General features: G+C 36.0%; 1 protein-coding gene across 7 annotated transcripts in view; it reads left to right on the forward strand.

Annotated features, from left to right (window-relative positions):
- Window positions 1-291: 291 nt before the first annotated feature.
- The window catches only part of LOC131434549 (uncharacterized), a 157,993-nt gene continuing 139,170 nt past the window's right edge, over window positions 292-19,114 (forward strand). For 3 of the 7 annotated variants that reach the window (XR_009230345.1, XR_009230349.1, XR_009230350.1), the window contains exons 1-2: window positions 293-432; window positions 15,189-15,443. Coding sequence is in view for 1 of the 7 variants with exons in the window: in XM_058601370.1 (XP_058457353.1) it covers window positions 15,362-15,443 (82 nt within the window). In the remaining 6 variants the exon portion in view is untranslated. The other 4 variants (XM_058601370.1, XR_009230348.1, XR_009230346.1 and 1 more) reach the window with 4 other exon arrangements.

Consider the following 19,114-nt stretch of genomic DNA (forward strand, 5'->3'; position numbering starts at 1 on the left):
CACTTCAAACGTTCACCCGGCAGCATCGGATCAAACATGTGTGAACTTATTTCGCATACGTCTCCGAAGCAGCAGCCGCCACGCTTGAGCGACCAAGACCAAGAAGCTTGGGGCTTGCATGCATCATGCATGCGGCCGACGGATAAACAACATCTCAGTTTCCAAGTCGAAACTCTCAGGCTATTGCTCAGCGCGCGCGCGTGATCCACTCCGGCCGGACTCGAGATGCAAAAAAATGAAAACCAGAGCTCAGCCTCCGTCTTTTATTCGAAATCGAAAGTGAATTGATTTCTGCTACTCCAGTCTTATTCCGACCTTCTTTAGCATAACATCTCGCGATTCGATTGTGCCGGCCTGCACCACGACTGGTGACTGGACTGGAGTGTTGAAGTGACAAAAACGTACCCCGCGTGTGACCCCACGATCTCCGATGTAGGTTTCGTTTCGTATCGGATTGTTTTGCTAGCCTAAAGTGCGGTGTGTGTAGTGTACAGTAACCCGCCACAGGGGGGGTTCGTTTCGCACCGCGGCGGTGCTGTCGTTTGGTGTCGCCTTCGAATCGCCGCTCGGTTGATCCGCACAATCGTCGTACAACGTTGTGCAACAACGTCGGCAGTAGCGTGTCGACAGGCATCTCGTCATATATATAATACTCTCTCTCTCTCACTCTCGTTCACACTAGCACCGAGCCTTCGTTGGATCTTGGTTTCTTCAGTTCGTATAATCCGCCTACTGACCGGCTGACTGCTGGTCACTATTTATGGCCACTACTGGCAGGCTGGGTGCTTTGAGTATGAACGCCGGGGTTACAGTGACGATCGGAAGTTTTTTGAATATGCTATTGGGATGTTGTGTGATAGTGACGCTTCATTTGAAACTTATCACTTAGTACTTGTGACCATATAGAAACTACATCGCCCCTATTTCAGAAAACCTAACTTCCACACGCAGGTTTTCTACTGGGTGAATATAATCGTGTATCGTTCCTGAAATTAGGAGTAACGACCCAGGAATGGCGCTGAGCTGTGTTGAAAGTTTTTGGATTCAAAAGGCAGTTGGTCATTCCTACCAATAAACTTTTTAAAAGAAACATTCCATCCAATTACCCTTTTAAAAGAATTTTACTAATATATTGCCTGAGGTAACCCGATCAGATGGTAATAACGGGAACAAAATCGTAGCAGATTTTGAAACGTTTGTATCACAATTATTATTGAATTTGATATAACTACGGAACTCCGAAAACAGAAATTTCTAACAATAGTTGTAATAAATTAGATAGAAAATTTAACACACAAAAACTATTACAGCCAACTTTTAGCATCGTTCTAATCCAAAATTTTCAAATGATTTTTTTTATTAAATGATTAGTTTATTGAGTAATCTGGTTTATTTATTTAGTTCTTTGAAATTTTGATCATTATATTTCGATTTGAAGCAACGGAAGAACTCATTTTTCCAATTAATGAACTTTATCATGTGTTTTGCAAATGAAAGTAAAAGAACATAACAGATTTTGTTATTATATTGTTATAATAAGTTTTAATTTTCAACTGTTTTCATTTGTTAAATATCTCAAAATAACACAAATTGTTATATATATCAACTGTTGATATACTTGTGTTATGATTTTGTTATGTGCATCTGATCGGGAATGCATCACGGCGTACATCATCCTGTTGACCAAGTTATGCCACCAAGTTGTGGGTCGGTTTTATTTATTGTAACGTATTTGCGGTTCAATGCATATAGCACTGGTCCAACAAGCCAGTTTTCCTATGTTCAAGCCCCGAACTGGAACGTTTCTTAGTGTGTCAGTAGGATCGTAGCACCAGCCATGCGATGGATATAGACGCTATGGATCGGCTGCGAAGTCTGTTGGAAAAGAAGGTCAAATTCCACAAAAGAATGTGTAATACCAAAGCTGTGCTTTATTCATCGCAAAATTAACACTCTAATTAACTTCTAGAGTAGAAGTCGTTTTACTAACTAACAAATAAACTCTTTTTTTGCCAAAAGTCAATTTCTTTTCTCCAATGTAATCTCCTTCAAGGACAATATAATCATTCCAACGCTTCTCTCACTTATCGATGTCGCGCTCGTAGAAGGATTTGTCTGTTGCCTGGAACAGACATGGCAATTGCTTCTTCATTCGAGTTGAATTTCTTACCGGCGAACTTTTTTTTATTTTTTTGAGAAGAGCCAGTAACCACTGAAGGCCAGATCTGGACTATACGGTGAATTGGGAAGCAACTCAAAGTGCAATTCGCTCAATTTAACCATCGTTGCCATCGACTTGTGAATCGGTGCATTGTCTAAGTGAAACAGTTTCTTCGACATATGAGGTAGTTTCTTCTTTTTTTTATATATAATCGATCTAAAAACGCTATGTAGTATTCGCTATTGATTGTTTTTCCTTACTCACCCAAAATACTGGTTCCATAATCTTCCCTGCTGACTATTGTGCCTTTGGACGCTTCGGACGTACTCTACTTTGATGACTTGATTCCGAAGTGAAGTAATGGATCCATGTTTCATCCATTGTCTCATATGTTTTGTTACTTGCAAACATGGCCAAACACTGCTCCAAATCATCAACACATTGTTATTTTTGATCAATTGTGAGCAAACGCGGCAGAGATGCCAGGTTAAAATTTAAAATGTCTGCAAAATACAAAATAGATCATGAAAGTACTCCATTTTGAAGGTTTAGCAAACAAAAAAGCTCTCTACAGCGTGCTTCATATCTGCTAAATCATCGGTAATCTACAAAACATCGACAAAAACTACGGTGATTGGGAGTTTTCAAAAAAAACTACAAGGATCAGCCCTATGGGGTTGTTCGAGCCGTTTGAGGTGGAACAAGGCAACCAAAATTTTTAATGATCTACAATCAAACAGTTCAATCAATCGTCACACTTTTGAATTCGCAAATGCACGAGAGTCTGCTTAGATTGAACTTTATTAGGAACCAAAACCGAACACGCGAACCCAGAATATAGACTTTATTTGTCGTGAATTTTATTTGTTTTGTAGCCGACGAAATTACACCAACAGCCCAAATTTATGCAATTATATGATTGTACACTATACGGATATCGATATTTAAGCTTCTCTTCAGTCGGTGTTGAACAGTCGTTCGCACCGCACGCGTATAGCTCTTGGCTCCTGGAATTTTTTTCTGGCTACCTAGAGTTTCATTGATTCAAGGCTTCAGTCTTTTTCAAGGCTACCTGAATCACTAACTAAGTGACTAAGTGATACAAAGAGTGATATTAGAGTGACTAAGTGATACAAAGAGTGATATTAGAGTGACTAAGAAATTAATCAGCCTTTTTTAAGGCTAGCTAGGAGTCTAATCGAAGACTAATTTAGCCTAGTTAATTTAATTTAAAATTTCATTAATTTCAAAAATGCCTGCGTCCAACCGGAAAGGCAACAAGCCTAAGGCTAAAAATAATTCAATACGGAATAAATCACAATCCGTTATTCAACATTTTTCTAATAACATTCACGATCTTATAGAATCTGAATGTAAAAATAAAAGACAACGGACGGATTTCCCTTCCGTTGATCCTATGCCGTCTAACAATATTTACGAGATTCTTCCTGAATCCGATTGTAGCGACATAGAAGAAAATTCTTCAAAAATTCCCAAAATGGACGCTTGTCGTTCTGGGAAGAAACATCAATCTATGCCACCAGTGACGGTGATGATTTCCGACTTCAAAGCATTCCGTACTGAGCTTTCTACTTTTCTCCCGGAAGTAAAAGTCTCATTTCAAATCGGTCGATATTTGTCCGAGAAACTTCATAAATTTTATTCATATGATATAAAATCAGACAGACCCTTCAAGGCTGTCTTGAAAGGATTATCAAATGATCAAAGTATTGATGAAATTAAAAATGAACTAAAAGAATTGCTTGGTTTTGCCCCTTCCCAAGTAATACTTATGAAAAAAAGAGCGAATGGTACTTCTAAACCACGCTCTGGAATTTCTCATGAACCTTACCTAATACACTTCAATCTAAGTGATGTAAACAATTTGAAAACTTTAGAAAAAGTACGTTTCATTTCCCACATTAAAATTCATTGGGAACATTATAAACGGCATAATCGTATTGCAAACTTAACGCAATGTCGTCGTTGCCAAGGCTTCGGTCATGGAACCAAAAATTGTCATATGGATATACTGTGTTTGAATTGTGGTAAATCGCATTCGAAAGACGATTGTCCAATGAATGAAACCACTGATAAATTTTCATGTTCAAATTGCAATGGAAATCATAAATCCAATTATTTGAAATGTCCTGTCAGGGAAAAAATTTTAAACGCTCGTTCGCTTCGACAACAAGTCAAATCAACGACCTTAAATTTACAGAACATACCTGAAAATAAAAAAAAACGTTACAAATGCCACGCCTAATTCTTCTAAGGCACTGATTTCTTCGAAACAAAAAACAGGTACGCTTGCCAATTCGTCTTCTAACGAAAACAATTTATTGACAGGTAGATCGACCTCGTCATCATCTTCTTCTAATGTCAGTTATGCTGGTATATTAGGTAGAAATCTATCACCTATTTCTTCTAATGAAAATAATCAAAACACAGGACCGCCTTGCAGTTCTTCTTCTAACGAAAACAATTTATTAATAGGTAGACCGGCCAAATCATCTTCTTCTAATGGCAGTCTACCTACAAATATTCCTTCAATGCCATTCGCTTCTTTAAATGAAGTCGATTTAGGCGATATAACTGAAAATAAAATGATCTACCTACAAGATCAACTTTTTCAAATGATCATCCAAATGAATTCGACTTCATCACTTTTTGAAGCATTTCAAATCGGATGGAAATTTGCAAATAATATTATAATGAATTTAAAATTTAACAGTGATGTTAAATAATTATTTGAATATTTTAAATTGGAATGCTCGATCTTTGAAATCGAGTGAAGATGAATTTTATAATTTTCGCAAAGTTCACAAAATTCATATTGCCATTGTGACAGAAACTTTTCTTAAACCAAATGTAAAATTGAAAAGTAATCCACATTATGTGGTTCATCGATTTGACAGGTTTACTGGAATGGGTGGTGGAGTTGCCATTTTTGTCCAACGGCAAATTAAACATCGAATTTTACCTTCTTTCAATACTAAAGTTATTGAAAGCTTGGGAATCGAAGTTGAAACCATTCATGGAATTTATTTCATCGCTGGAGCATATTTGCCATTCCAATGCACCGGCGAACAATTAAATTTCTTTAAAGGCGATTTGCAAAAACTTACAAGATATCGATCGAAATTTTTCGTAATAGGGGACTTAAATGCTAAGCATGTCCAGTGGAATTGTAGGCAAAATAACAGTAATGGTAAAATACTTCATAATCAACTCTCAGCTGGTTACTTCACAGTTCTTCATCCCAGTAATTCTACTTGTTTCTCTTCCGTGAAAAACCCGTCTACAATTGAGCTGGTTCTAACAGATCAAAGTCACATTTGTAGTGAACCGATTACTCATGCTGACTTTGACTCAGATCATCTTCCAGTAACATTCAGACTTTCCAACGAAGCTATAATTAATCCAATTAGTTCTATTTTCAACTATCATAGAGCTAATTGGTTGGATTACAGATCTCACATTGAAAATCATGTGGATCATGAAACTATTTTAGAAAATTCTGCGGACATCGACACAGCAATTGACAATTTGAATCATTATATTATCGAAGCTAGAAATCTTTCAGTTCCCAAAGCTCAAACTAAATTAAATTCTCCTATCATCGATGACAATCTTCAACTGCTCATTCGGTTGAAGAATGTTCGTCGACGACAATATCAACGTTCTCGTGATCCTGCTATGAAAAACATAGTTAAGGATTTACAAAAAGAAATTAAACATAGATTTACTCTTTTGCGAAATGAAAATTTCGCTAAAGAAGTTGAACAAATTAAACCATATTCTAAACCTTTCTGGAAACTTTCTAAGGTTCTTAAGAAACCTCAGAAACCAATTCCTGCTCTCAAGGAAGGAAATCAAATACTTCTTACAAATGGTGAAAAAGCTCAAAAACTTGCTCAGCAGTTCGAGAGTGTTCACAATTTTAATTTAAACGTTGTGAGTCCTATTGAAAATGAAGTCTCACTGAAATATGGTCATATTTCAACCCAAGTGTTATCACACGATGACATTATTGAGACGAATTTTGATGAAATTAAATCAATTATTAGGAAACTCAAAAACATGAAGGCTCCTGGTAATGATGGAATTTTTAATATTCTTATTAAAAATCTTCCCGATGTTGCCTTGAGACTCCTGGTTAAAATTTTCAACAAGTGTTTTTCATTAGCTTACTTCCCAAAAAGATGGAAAAACGCTAAAGTAATTGCTATCCTAAAACCTGATAAAAACCCAGCAGAAACATCAAGTTATCGCCCAATTAGCTTACTTTCTTCTATCAGTAAACTTTTTGAAAAAATTATCTTGTTGAGAATGATGACTCATATAAATGAGAATTCAATTTTTTTACCAGAGCAGTTTGGATTTCGTCATGAACATTCAACTACTCATCAACTTGTCAGAGTAACGAACATGATAAAATCAAATAAATCTTCTGGGTTATCCACTGGAGTTGCTCTTCTAGACATAGAAAAAGCATTCGACAGTGTTTGGCACAAAGGTTTAATAGCAAAAATGTCCGATTTCCAGTTTCCTATTTATTTGATCAAAATGATTCAAAATTATTTAACTGATCGTACTCTTCAGGTTAGCTATCAGAATTATAAATCTGAATTGCTACCCGTACGAGCCGGTGTTCCGCAGGGTTCGAGCGTAGCTCCAATCTTGTATAATATTTTCACTTCTGATCTTCCAAATCTACCCGTTGGTTGTCAGAAATCGCTATTCTGTGACGACACAAGTCTGTTAGCCACAGGTAGAAATCTAAGAGTGATCTGCAGTCGCCTACAAAGAAGTTTAAATATTTTCAGTGATTATCTGTCAAAATGGAAAATTAAACCAAATGCAGCAAAAACGCAATTAATTATCTTTCCTCACAAGCCAAGAGCTTCTTTTCTTAAACCAAACAATAATCACATTCTTAAATTGAATGGCTTGGAATTGACATGGTCTGATCAAGCTAAATACTTAGGTTTAACGTATGACAAAAAACTCACTTTCAAGGATCACATTGAAGGAATCCAGGCAAAGTGTAATAAATATATTAAATGTTTATATCCTCTTATAAACAGAAATTCTAAGCTCTGTCTAAAAAACAAATTGCTAATTTATAAACAAATTTTCAGACCAGCCATGCTTTATGCGGTACCAATTTGGTCAAGCTGTTGTTCCACCAGGAAGAAAACGCTTCAAAGAATTCAGAATAAAATTCTGAAAATGATTTTGAAGCGTCCTCCCTGGTTTAGCACAAATGAGTTACACAGACTCACAAATATAGAACCATTAGATGTAATGTCGCATAATATTATAAGCAAATTCCGACAAAAATCGATGCAATCTTCAATTGAATCGATTCGCTCTCTGTATTAGTTAGTAAGTTAGTATATAAGTTCCTTTTCCCCATTACACAATACAAGTAGGTTTAGAATTTTCCCTACACAAAAATCTCAGAATTGCGTAAGCAAATGATGTCTTCATGGTATCAACCAAATTATATATAATAGGGCTGAAAAGTCACCACTTGTGGCTGAACACCCAATTTAAATCTTAATAATTTAATTTCAACTCATATTTCAATAAATAGTTATTTAAAAAAAAAAAGCATCTCTTCGTCAAGCTTGTGTTCAAGTTTTGTATGCAAGCAGTTATTTTTATAGCGTTTCTCTACCATTACAACCATTCTGCGATTTCGGTTGAAGCGATAAACTTTTTCTTATTATCAATCGAGTTCATCTTATATAAATTGGAAATAATTCTTATGCACTCCAAATTTACCCTGGGATAGTTGTCAATTTCTCAGGCGAAACGACATAACATGGAATTTCATCCGAACTTGCATGACACAAGATCTGAGCATACCAATTACAGCTTCAAATCGTTTTATGGCACTTTTCGTCTTGCTGTGTCTAGTTACAGCCTACCTCTAGCATGCAACTCGTAGGACTGAAACGTTAGCTATAATTTTACTTATATTTATAGATTCGTCTGCTTCCAACAGCTTCGCTTTAGCATCGATTGACCAATCAGAGCAATGCTTTCCCTTTGATATATCGCTTACTCCTTCAAAACCGTCGACTATGGCATAGAAATCCAGTATGCCGGAGAATTTTTGCTGACAAAATAGGACACTGCTAATAATTAATCAACATTTCAATGATACACAATTAAAAATACATGGCTATGAACATTTAAATCAATACGTAGAAATATTTCCAATCAAATGGTGACATAATATTAATAATTGATACAAAATTGACTGAGCTGTAATTGTTTAAAACCTGACCACATTTCTACGTGTATTTTTCATGAATTTCTAATGTGCACCCCTATATAGAAAACAAAAATGTGTTCCACATTAAAAACTCGGAAATCTGTAAAAATCTACACTCGAAAAAAATCTGCAGTTCTTCTAAGACATCTGAAGATCTGATATTTCTGAAACGCGGCACCCACTTTGAAAATAGCTTTCTCTTGGTCAAATGTTCGAACATAATTGTAAACACACTGCCTTCTAATATCAGTATGGCCTCAGTTATCTGAATTTAAATTTCTGATTAGATTTTCTGGAGTAAACATCTCAACTGGATAACTAGAATGTTCACTAGGATGGGACAAAGTTGTATGGGAACAAGACGACAAGGTTTATTATCTCGCTCCACCAAACTTTTCGTTTTCCTTTTGGGTCCCATAAACACCATGCAAAATTTTAGCTCAACCGGAGAAACTGTATTTTCGCGCTCAAGGTTTAAAGTTTGTATGGGATTTAGTATGGAGAAACTAAACACAATGGGTTCACCGTTATCGGTTTCTGTAGAACCACGTTTAAATTCATCAAACCAATAACAAATGGTCCTTTTCAACAAAGCAGAGTCCTGATAACAGCTTGCTAAGCTTGTGCAGTATTTTTTTCATCGAGAAGCAACGATCTATCAACTTACGTAGCTTCACCAAAATGACTCACTTCTTATTCCATAAACGTCATATGGATTTGACAACGATAGCGCCATCTGTGTGTCAGTCATACGATTTATTGAGTGATGTGTTATCTGCAATATCAAGACTAACTTTTGGCTAAATGTTTGTTTAACCAAATCTTTAGCACAGAAAACACAGACATTTAAGCAAGTACAAATTTTATTAAAAAATCTGTGTAAAGCAAACAAGTGAAAATTCGTTAAACTCACCTTTGCAAGTTATTTCTCATGCACGAACTACAATTGTATGCAAGCTCAAACGAAAGAGCCAAAGGCGAATTGCTGTTTGGGGATAATTTTGACAAACATCCGTTAACTTTTTTACATACACTTTTACATAACCCCTCTCTACATGGACGTCTGTTCTTTGTATCATTAGTACTGTAAATTTGTGCCGTTTTATGATAATGGACATTTTACCCGAATAGAAGATTTGAGTCCGATCAACGTGGTACTCCAACAGAATGGTGTCACGTGCCAACTGTACGCGAAACCATGAAAGAGGTGAGCTTTGTCACGCGATTTTAACCTAAAGCCTACGTTAGATCCCTCTTCTATAGGGATAATGTTACCATGACTGTTACTTCGGAAGCCAACATGAAATACGTCATTGATAAAATGAGGGGAAATATTTGTCGAAGTTGGACCGTCAGAATCCATGGACAACATTTAAGGGTAGTTATTTTAAAGAAGCAATTGAAAAAGATAAATTCATCAATGCAAATAACAACTTTAATCAAATATTTTAAAATTTTTATTTTTGTTTAAACATTTTCTCTAACTGAGCTTTCCCATTTTTTTAATAACTTCAATTTTAAATTAGACATGAAAGAAAAACGGGCAAGGATAATGTCATTGACATAACTTGAGGACGTGAATACGAATAAAACTGACATTCTTATTTCACACTTTCGATTATAGATAATTATTCGTATTAGTAGATTGTGTGACCTGAGTGTCTCGGTCATGGTTTACCTTTTTTACTTGTCTAGTTGAACATCGGAATTGATGTGTGCTTGACTACCTCACAACTGTCGTCGCGAGTACGAGAAAGGCAAGCAAGCGTGATGAGTTTTCCTCATTGTTTCCAAAAGTTTAAGAAAACCTGTTTTTTTTAATGGAAAGGTGATTTTCTTCCTATTGGAATCGATAGAACGATCAATATAATTTAATGTTTGAACAGTGTTGCTAAAAAGATACCAGTAAAAAAAATCACATTTTATTCATGGTTATTTTGCACCGTTGAAAATTGTATCACAAATTGCTGATCATATTTCTGATGACATGGGAACAGAATTGTATAGTTGTGTTTAGTGCAACTCACGGGTAATATCTACCCATTTTTCCACGTCAAAATTTGTTCGAGTCCACCAAGTGATGAAATGATACCTTTCTCTTCTTTTATATTCTTATTACTGTGGAGCTAAAAATACTTTCAATTTACTTTGGTATTTTCGGAACCGGTAACATCTCAAATTAGTTCGTTCGCCCATCACCTAACCTGACTTACAAAACTGAACTTGGTTATTATGATTAATTCAGAGGTTTTCAATCTTTTTTTTTAGTTATATAAAGAAACACACCCTGGAATTTGTGGTGTTACTACTTATCAGTATGTAATTCCGTTACCGATAATCGAATCTGGATAAACTTCATCATCGTTCGTTGACATACTAAGACCTTTTCTTTATTACCCCGTCAAATCGAAGCAGGAACTTGGATTTGGACAAAACTCAACAGCAAACTATGGGATAATGAACTTAGTATGTGAAAATGGTTCCAGTTCCGAGAAAATAGAACGCACTTTATTGTATTTTTCACTCATTTTACCTCATTACTTCGGAGTTGGAAGACAGATCCGGATAAAATATCATAGTAAGCTATGCGACTATGAGACCAACGTTTGCAAAAATTGGTTCAGAAGAGTCTGACAAAATTTATTGCATTTTTTTCGTCTTTTAATCCATTTCAACTCCTCCGGAACCGGAAGTCGAAGTTGGGTAAAATTCAATAGTTATGGGTTATTGGACCATATGACCTTTTATTTGAATTCTAGTATGCAGAAATTATTCCAGTGGTTTCCGAGAGAACCGAGTACAACGTTATTCATTTTTATAGATTTTAATTCGTTACTATAAAATTGGAAATCTGAACCGGATATAATTCTAAAGCAGGAAGCTAGACTATGCAAGCTTTAATATGAATCTAAACTTGCGCTAATAGGTACTCTAGATTCTGAAAAAATCGAGTGGTCTTTTTCATGCATAATGAATTTCATTATTCCGGAACCGGAGAACGAATCTGGATATAATTTCGTAGCAGGTTTCAGTAGTATGGAATTATTCATTTGAATGTTAGTTGATAAAAAATGGGTTCCGCTAATTCGGCGAACGAGAAATTCCTGTGCATTATTTTGAGTTCAATTGCATATTTTATCCCGTTATTCCGTAATCGGATATATGATCTGGAAAAATATTATGCATAGGATGTTGGCCTTACAAGCCAGTTATCGTATGTTCGAGTCCCTGGTAGGATTCATAGTTTCAATAGGATCGTAGTTCTAGCCATGATTCTGAACGCCCTTAGAATCGGCTGCGAGGTCTGTTGAAACAGAAAGACCAAATTCCACAAAAAGAATGTAATGCCAAGACTTTACTTTGCTTTAATTTACCTAGTAGTGAAATGATGCCTTTCTTGTAATCGTTGATTAGAGAAATTGAGCCGAATTTCACATTAGAATTTTGACCACTAATTCCGATACTTCTGAAATTGGATCTCGAAACGGGTATAGTCGAAGAAGGTTTCTATAGACATTATCTAACCAGTGTATGTATTGGTGTTTCGAAAAACTTTTGCGGCTTTTTGCATCATCATTTTAAACGAAGGTTTTAAATTTGTTTATAACAGAAAGCACCCTATAATAATTGAACCAAAAGTTATATACAATCGAGGATCCCCCAATGCGTCTGTAAGACGTTTTATTTGAATCTAAGTTTATGAAAATTGACTAAACAATGTTAATCTTGGAATTTCTAACAATAATTTCCAGTGCATCCGGAGCCGAAGACTGGAAACTGGTATAACCAAAGTCAGTTTGTTTGACAATCAACTAACATGATCTACAAATTGGAACTGTCATTAACTCAGTTACGAGAACAGTTTTAAAGTTCTTTGTTTCAGTACTTTGAAAGAGGGTGAAATGTGTGAAAATTGGCTCTACCATATCTGAGAAATCGAAGGCGTTACTTTTCTGAGTTTGTGATCACTATGTACGGTCCTTTGGAGGCTAAATACTAGGGAAGTTGAACTGATCTTTATAAACTCAATTTCAAATGAAAGGACTTAGGATCTCGTAAAAAATTTTAGAAATATTATTGGAGGCGACCTCCGGTTCCAGAATTACAAAATGAGTTGTGTAAAGGTTTTCGATTTGTGTAAAGGTTACCAGGAGAGCGATCAAAAACTCTAAAATGGAACGCACTCCAATCTATCAGAAATAATTAGACCAATTTCTACGTCTGATTAACTCCTCTGATTAACTTTGTGTCTATTTGGCGGTTCAAATAAAACTGCTAGCTAGGGATGGCAGGTTTAATTTAAACTGCTACCACACTGAAGAGTCGAAGACGAAACGCAGAAGAGAGCGATTTTTACATACTAAGATTCAAATAAAAAGTCTTATAGTTTAGAGGGGGACTGTCAAATTTTATCCGGATCCAATTGCCGGCTTCATTCAGTATTGTAGGATGAAGTTAAAAATATTGAACCATTCTCTAAAATGACAATGCAAAGCACGTAAAAAAGACTGTTCCACTTAGTAAATTTTGTAGATTGATGGTAAAATATACACCGGAAATTGTGGTATAAAATACCAAGACGGGGCTTTCTTCGGCTTCTAAATGATGGTTTATTTGTTTAATTGTTTATTTGTTTATTTGTTTCTTTGTTTATTTGTTTATTTGTTTATTTGTTTATTTGTTTATTTGTTTATTTGTTTATTTGTTTCTTTGTTTATTTGTTTATTTGTTTATTTGTTTATTTGTTTATTTGTTTATTTGTTTATTTGTTTATTTGTTTATTTGTTTATTTGTTTATTTGTTTATTTGTTTATTTGTTTATTTGTTTATTTGTTTATTTGTTTATTTGTTTATTTGTTTATTTGTTTATTTGTTTATTTGTTTATTTGTTTATTTGTTTATTTGTTTATTTGTTTATTTGTTTATTTGTTTATTTGTTTATTTGTTTATTTGTTTATTTGTTTATTTGTTTATTTGTTTATTTGTTTATTTGTTTATTTGTTTATTTGTTTATTTGTTTATTTGTTTATTTGTTTATTTGTTTATTTGTTTATTTGTTTATTTGTTTATTTGTTTATTTGTTTATTTGTTTATTTGTTTATTTGTTTATTTGTTTATTTGTTTATTTGTTTATTTGTTTATTTGTTTATTTGTTTATTTGTTTATTTGTTTATTTGTTTATTTGTTTATTTGTTTATTTGTTTATTTGTTTATTTGTTTATTTGTTTATTTTTTTATTTGTTTATTTGTTTATTTGTTTATTTGTTTATTTGTTTATTTGTTTATTTGTTTATTTGTTTATGTAGGTGAGTCGCATTTGTTAAAGTTTTTTTATTGTTTCTATTGTAGCGTAGAAATGGAAACCCAAACATGAAAATAATTCTCTATGGCTATAGAGAATGCTCATACAAAATTGCAGCCAAATGAAAAAATACAAAAAATAGATTTATAAAATAAATTGCGATTTTTGGTTAATCTTTCCTTTAAGGGCTGAGGCCAGTAGGTCGCGTAAAACCACGTGGCTCGCTGTGCATATTACATTTCTTTCCATGCTCTCTCGCAAATGTGCAAAATGACTTTCGATTTGACCGGGTTGCTAAGAAAATTTTGATATTTTCGGGCACTAGTTTAACTACATCACATAAAATCCAAGAAAGCTACCGATTGTTTGGCAGCCTTTTTGAGCCGATTTTATTTCTCTCTCATGTTTCGTTACGTTACCAGGGAACTAAAATGGCGCCGCCAAAGAAATCGACTTACCTTCACAAAAATAACTTTCACTTCATTTTTATCACCACAACATATATGTTTTTATGCACTAATCACATCTAAATTAAATTATCAATAACAAGTTGAATGTTGAATGAAAGTCGTTTTCAGCTATGCAATTCTTCCTTCAGAAAAAAACTTTCCCGACCTTAGCGGTGAATTGACAATGAATCATTCCGAAATTTTCACAGAATAATCTAAACTAATTTTCTAAGAGATTGTCAGTTGGGTTTTTTTATATTCGTCACCGTTTCTGAGAAAATCAGAATTGAAGCGTGAAAATAGCCCTCTAAAATGCCCTAAAACACACTGGCCTCAGCCCTTAATGGTATTAGTTAAGTCGGCTTATTGACACATAATGTAATGATATCTGTTCAGAATTTTACCGTCATATATCCGACATATCCAAATGCTACCGATCGTCACTGTTTCTGAGTACTACTGCCTTCAAGCACGACCTATAGATGGCTGTGCAAAAATAGTCACCGATTGAGCTTAAAATGTTAATTATCATAGTAGTCGTAGCAGTCGCATATTGGACATAAGATCTCTTTCTCTCGCTCCCTGTCTATCTGAGTCTCTTTGGGAATCAAACAATTTCTTCTAAACCTAGCAGTCTGGGCAGCAAACGAGAAGAAATCCGCTCGAGAGTGCGCGCGCAATTTCGTAGTGGCAATTCGATTTGACGGTTGAGTTTGTTCCAGAGAAAAGCATCCTACATCCACAGGGACCTGAAATAGATGACTAGAAAATCTTTACTGCTCGAAAACAGTGTCACGGATCAGATGTGGACTTTTGTTGTTACCTCTGGAACCGTTTTCTCATAATTATGACGAAATAATCAGTGATTCAATCCTAAAGTGTTAATTGGGTTACGATCGCTGCTATTCGTGGAAAATGTGTGATAAACGTGTACCGATGATAGGAAGTGTGATGATGATCTGGTGAATGATAAAATTTATTTTTCAGTTAAAAGCGAAAGAGTCAAATTGATCGTTAAAAAAGAGTGTAAATATGTGTGCTTATTTCTGCTGCTCAAAGTGAAGTGACAAGTGAAGAATAGTGAATAAAATTTCCGGATAGGTACATTTTAAAATTCCCCGCTGTCTTACGCACACATGCACTGACAACCAACGTCCAAAATGGTCCGTCTACTAGTTCTACTGCTGTGCATTTCTCTGACAACTACCCAGAAGTCAGCTAACTTTAACTTGAAAGAGAAAGGTGAGTGCCAGTATTATTCGTTATAGAAATATGTAAAACCGAGCCTGCTCATAAACAGCTGTGGTCACACGTTGCATAACATCCGTTGGCCCCGTCTCACCAATACTACGCTCTGTATGGCCATTCAGAATCCGCACGATAAGGTCCTAGTTTGACCAACACTACGGGAATCTTGCACGATAATATTGAACTGGTTGCCCTTCAAAAGCGATGGAAAAGCAATTTGTACTAGCGTGGCATTTAAGCGCGGACCACTGAGCTTCGTGGTGGTCGTAAGGACCTCCTACTATAGCGAGCCACATTCGCGACATCGCCAACCATTGCGCATTGATCGCAGCGGAGACCGGTCTATAAACGTGGTGACTACGACTACGACTACGACTCTAAAGTTTCCGAATTCCAGGTCAAGCTGATTATGTGTTTACATAATCTTCGGTTAATCGTACTACGCGCTTGATTTCGTCTCGACAGTGGTCAGACGAGTTTCGGGAGCCAACATATTGAAACGGCAAAACCAAGGGTCAAAACAATACCTATGACGTTTTGAATGACGTCACTCCATTTCGGAATGTTCATAGAGATGGTAGAGATTGCTGCTTTTCCAGGATGACTTGTGTTAAAACCTTAGAACCGTTAATAGATAAAACTCAAACGTTACACGTTTTGCCATTTTTTGTTGTATCATACTAAAAACACAAAACAATAATACCCTATTGTAAAATAGAATAAATACACGAGCAGAGCTTGCCTTAGATTCTGTTCGTTTTGTTAATATTACTATCGAAATAATATCGACAAATAAATTCACATTACATGAGTATAGTTTCTCATTTCGGACAAGAGCTTATTTTAATCTCAGAACCCAACGCTACTTAGCTAGGTCGTACAATTTTATTCTTTCAACTCACAGACCTGTATTACTTTTTCGAGTTTTGAATTTTAGAATTAGGATAGTCAATGGTAAATGACGTTCACCTTTACTTTCTGCCATATCAGAGACCCGGATGATTTCCACCTCTGAAATGCTTAAGTTCGACTCCGCTGGTAGCAGGTAAAAGTTTAGATGCGAGATGACTTTCGCTTACTTAAACGACCCTTGTCACGTTTCACTTTTTCGCACATTATCTTCACATCCTTGCTCATCCTTGAGTACTACGGCACTATAATTTTCATATTCGTTCTTCTCTCACAATCTCTAGTTAGATTTATATCGCGAAAAAAACGAAAAAGTTGGATACAGTGAAAGAATCCTTCCAGGTTGGGGTTCAAACATACGACAACTGGCTTATAAAACCAGCGCCCTATGCATTGAGCCGCCAACCCACAAAACAATGCAATATGAACTTATTTATCTTTGTATGATGTGATTATAGTTGACTTGATTGTATATTTGCTTTTAAAAGTCATTCTATCAAAAATCTACAAATTAGCATGATTATTATGCTACATTTGTTGAACATTTTCAGAAGTGGCATTCCTGACTGTACAATAGCATACTGAGCGAGTGGTGGGATATTTAGCAAAATTCAATCCTTTTGTAATGTAATGATCAAAGCGCAAATTTTAGTAGCTGGGTAATTACTGACGTTGACGTCAAAGAGGTCGTCTTAGCCATAACCTAGTAAATCATTTTTGCACTCGTTCGATTTCATTGAAATGCAACTTGTGATAGGGTGTCCATATTGGTTTTGTCTCGATATATATATATTGATCAAAAAGTTCCCGGAATTTATTCAGCAAATTAAAAATACAATATTATTCATCAAACTCGATGTTGTCCCCTTTAAAGTACTCTCCATCGACTGCAACACACTAATGTCAGCGCTTTTTTTTTTTTTTCAAATAAAATTTTTATTAGGCTCATTTGCTTTAGCTTAACGTGGCCGATTGTCTTGTTGTTAGGGGGAGAGAAAGGGATGCCGTATTACGGGGCGGCATACTCCCCAGTTAGTAAGGGGACATAGGGAGGGTGGGACCTACACAGTATTGAATTGAAATTTGAATACATCATTGGTTTGTGGCATACATCTTTTAGACACATTTTGCGTTCGATGAATCTTCATGTTTTTCAGCTTGTAGCAATGAAGAGATTATTCTGGATTGGGATGCTTCGTTGGTGTGTTCTGACGTTGATGTGACGTTTTTGGGTAGCTTCCAGCAACTCAGTCAGTTCAAGGCAGGTGCATGCTCCGAAGCATCGTTTACACAGGCCATACTTCCAGCAACGTAAAGAAGAGTGCTGTAGACGAGAAAGAGATAGGGAGAGCACTAAATTTGAGCATTGATAGTTTTCAAGAAGTTATAGATGAGAGTCATATAAGGAAGATTTCGAGTTGCCAAGACGTCGCGGACTGGTACGAAGGGTGGTATACCTCGGGCCCGAAGGGAACCTATGAGTTGGGACCTGGCATCACAATACTCGACACATGTCCAAACAACATGTTCGATGTCATGATAACCCTCACCGCAAACGCAGACACCACTCTCAGCGAGCCCCACACGACGGAGATGCGCGCTGAACATATAATGATTAGACATGAGCCTTGACATTACACGAATAAAGTCTCGGCTCACGTCTAACCCCCGGAACCAAGCTTTCGTCGATACCTGTGTGACTATTGAGTGTAACCATCGTCCCAGAGTTCCACTATTCCATGTATTCTGCCAGCTGGCTAGAGTTTTCTGACGACAGCAACTGAAAAATTCATTGAAGCAGATTGGTCTTTCATAGATATCACCTTCTAGTGCGCCCACCATGGCTAACGAGTCCGCCCTCTCATTGCCCCGTATGGAACAATGTGAGGGGACCCAAACCAAGGTAATCTGGTATGATTTTGCAGATAAAGCACTCAATTGTTCCCGTATTTTCCCCAGGAAATACGGTGAGTGCTTTCCAGGCTTCACTGAACGGAGAGCCTCAATGGAACTGAGACTGTCCGATACAATGAAGTAGTGATCTGTGGGCAGAGTGTCAATGATCTCAAGGGTATACTGAATTGCAGCTAGTTCTGCGACGTAAACTGAAGCTGGATCACTGAGTTTATAGGAAGCGGTGAAATTTACATTGAATATACCGAAGCCAGTGGACCCGTCTAGATATGATCCGTCAGTGTAAAACATTTTATTACAGTCGACTTCTTTAAATTTATTATTAAAAATTTTTGGGATCTCTTGAGGGCGTACAGGATCCGGGATTCCACGAATTTCCTCTTTCATGGATGTGTCGAAAAACACAGTAGAATTAGAAGTATCCACAAAATGAACACGATTGGGAACAAACGAAGAAGGATTTATATTCTGAGCCATGTAGTCAAAATACAAGGACATAAAACGGGTTTGTGAATTAAGCTCAACGAGCTTTTCAAAGTTTTCTATCACCATCGGATTCAAAATGTCGCATCGGATTAGCAGTCGATATGAGAGATCCCAGAACCTGTTTTTCAACGGTAAGACGCCCGCCAGCACTTCAAGACTCATCGTATGGGTTGATTGCATGCAACCCAAGGCAATACGTAAACAACGATACTGAATTCTTTCCAGTTTAATGAAATGAATATTCGTAGCGGAGCGGAAACAGAAACATCCATATTCCATTACTGACAATATCGTCGTTTTGTACAACCTGATCAGGTCTCCTGGGTGAGAGCCCCACCAAGTTCCGGTTATTGTAC

This window comes from Malaya genurostris, chromosome 3, assembly GCF_030247185.1.
Source record: "Malaya genurostris strain Urasoe2022 chromosome 3, Malgen_1.1, whole genome shotgun sequence".
In the NCBI taxonomy this organism is placed as follows: Eukaryota; Metazoa; Arthropoda; class Insecta; order Diptera; family Culicidae; genus Malaya; species Malaya genurostris.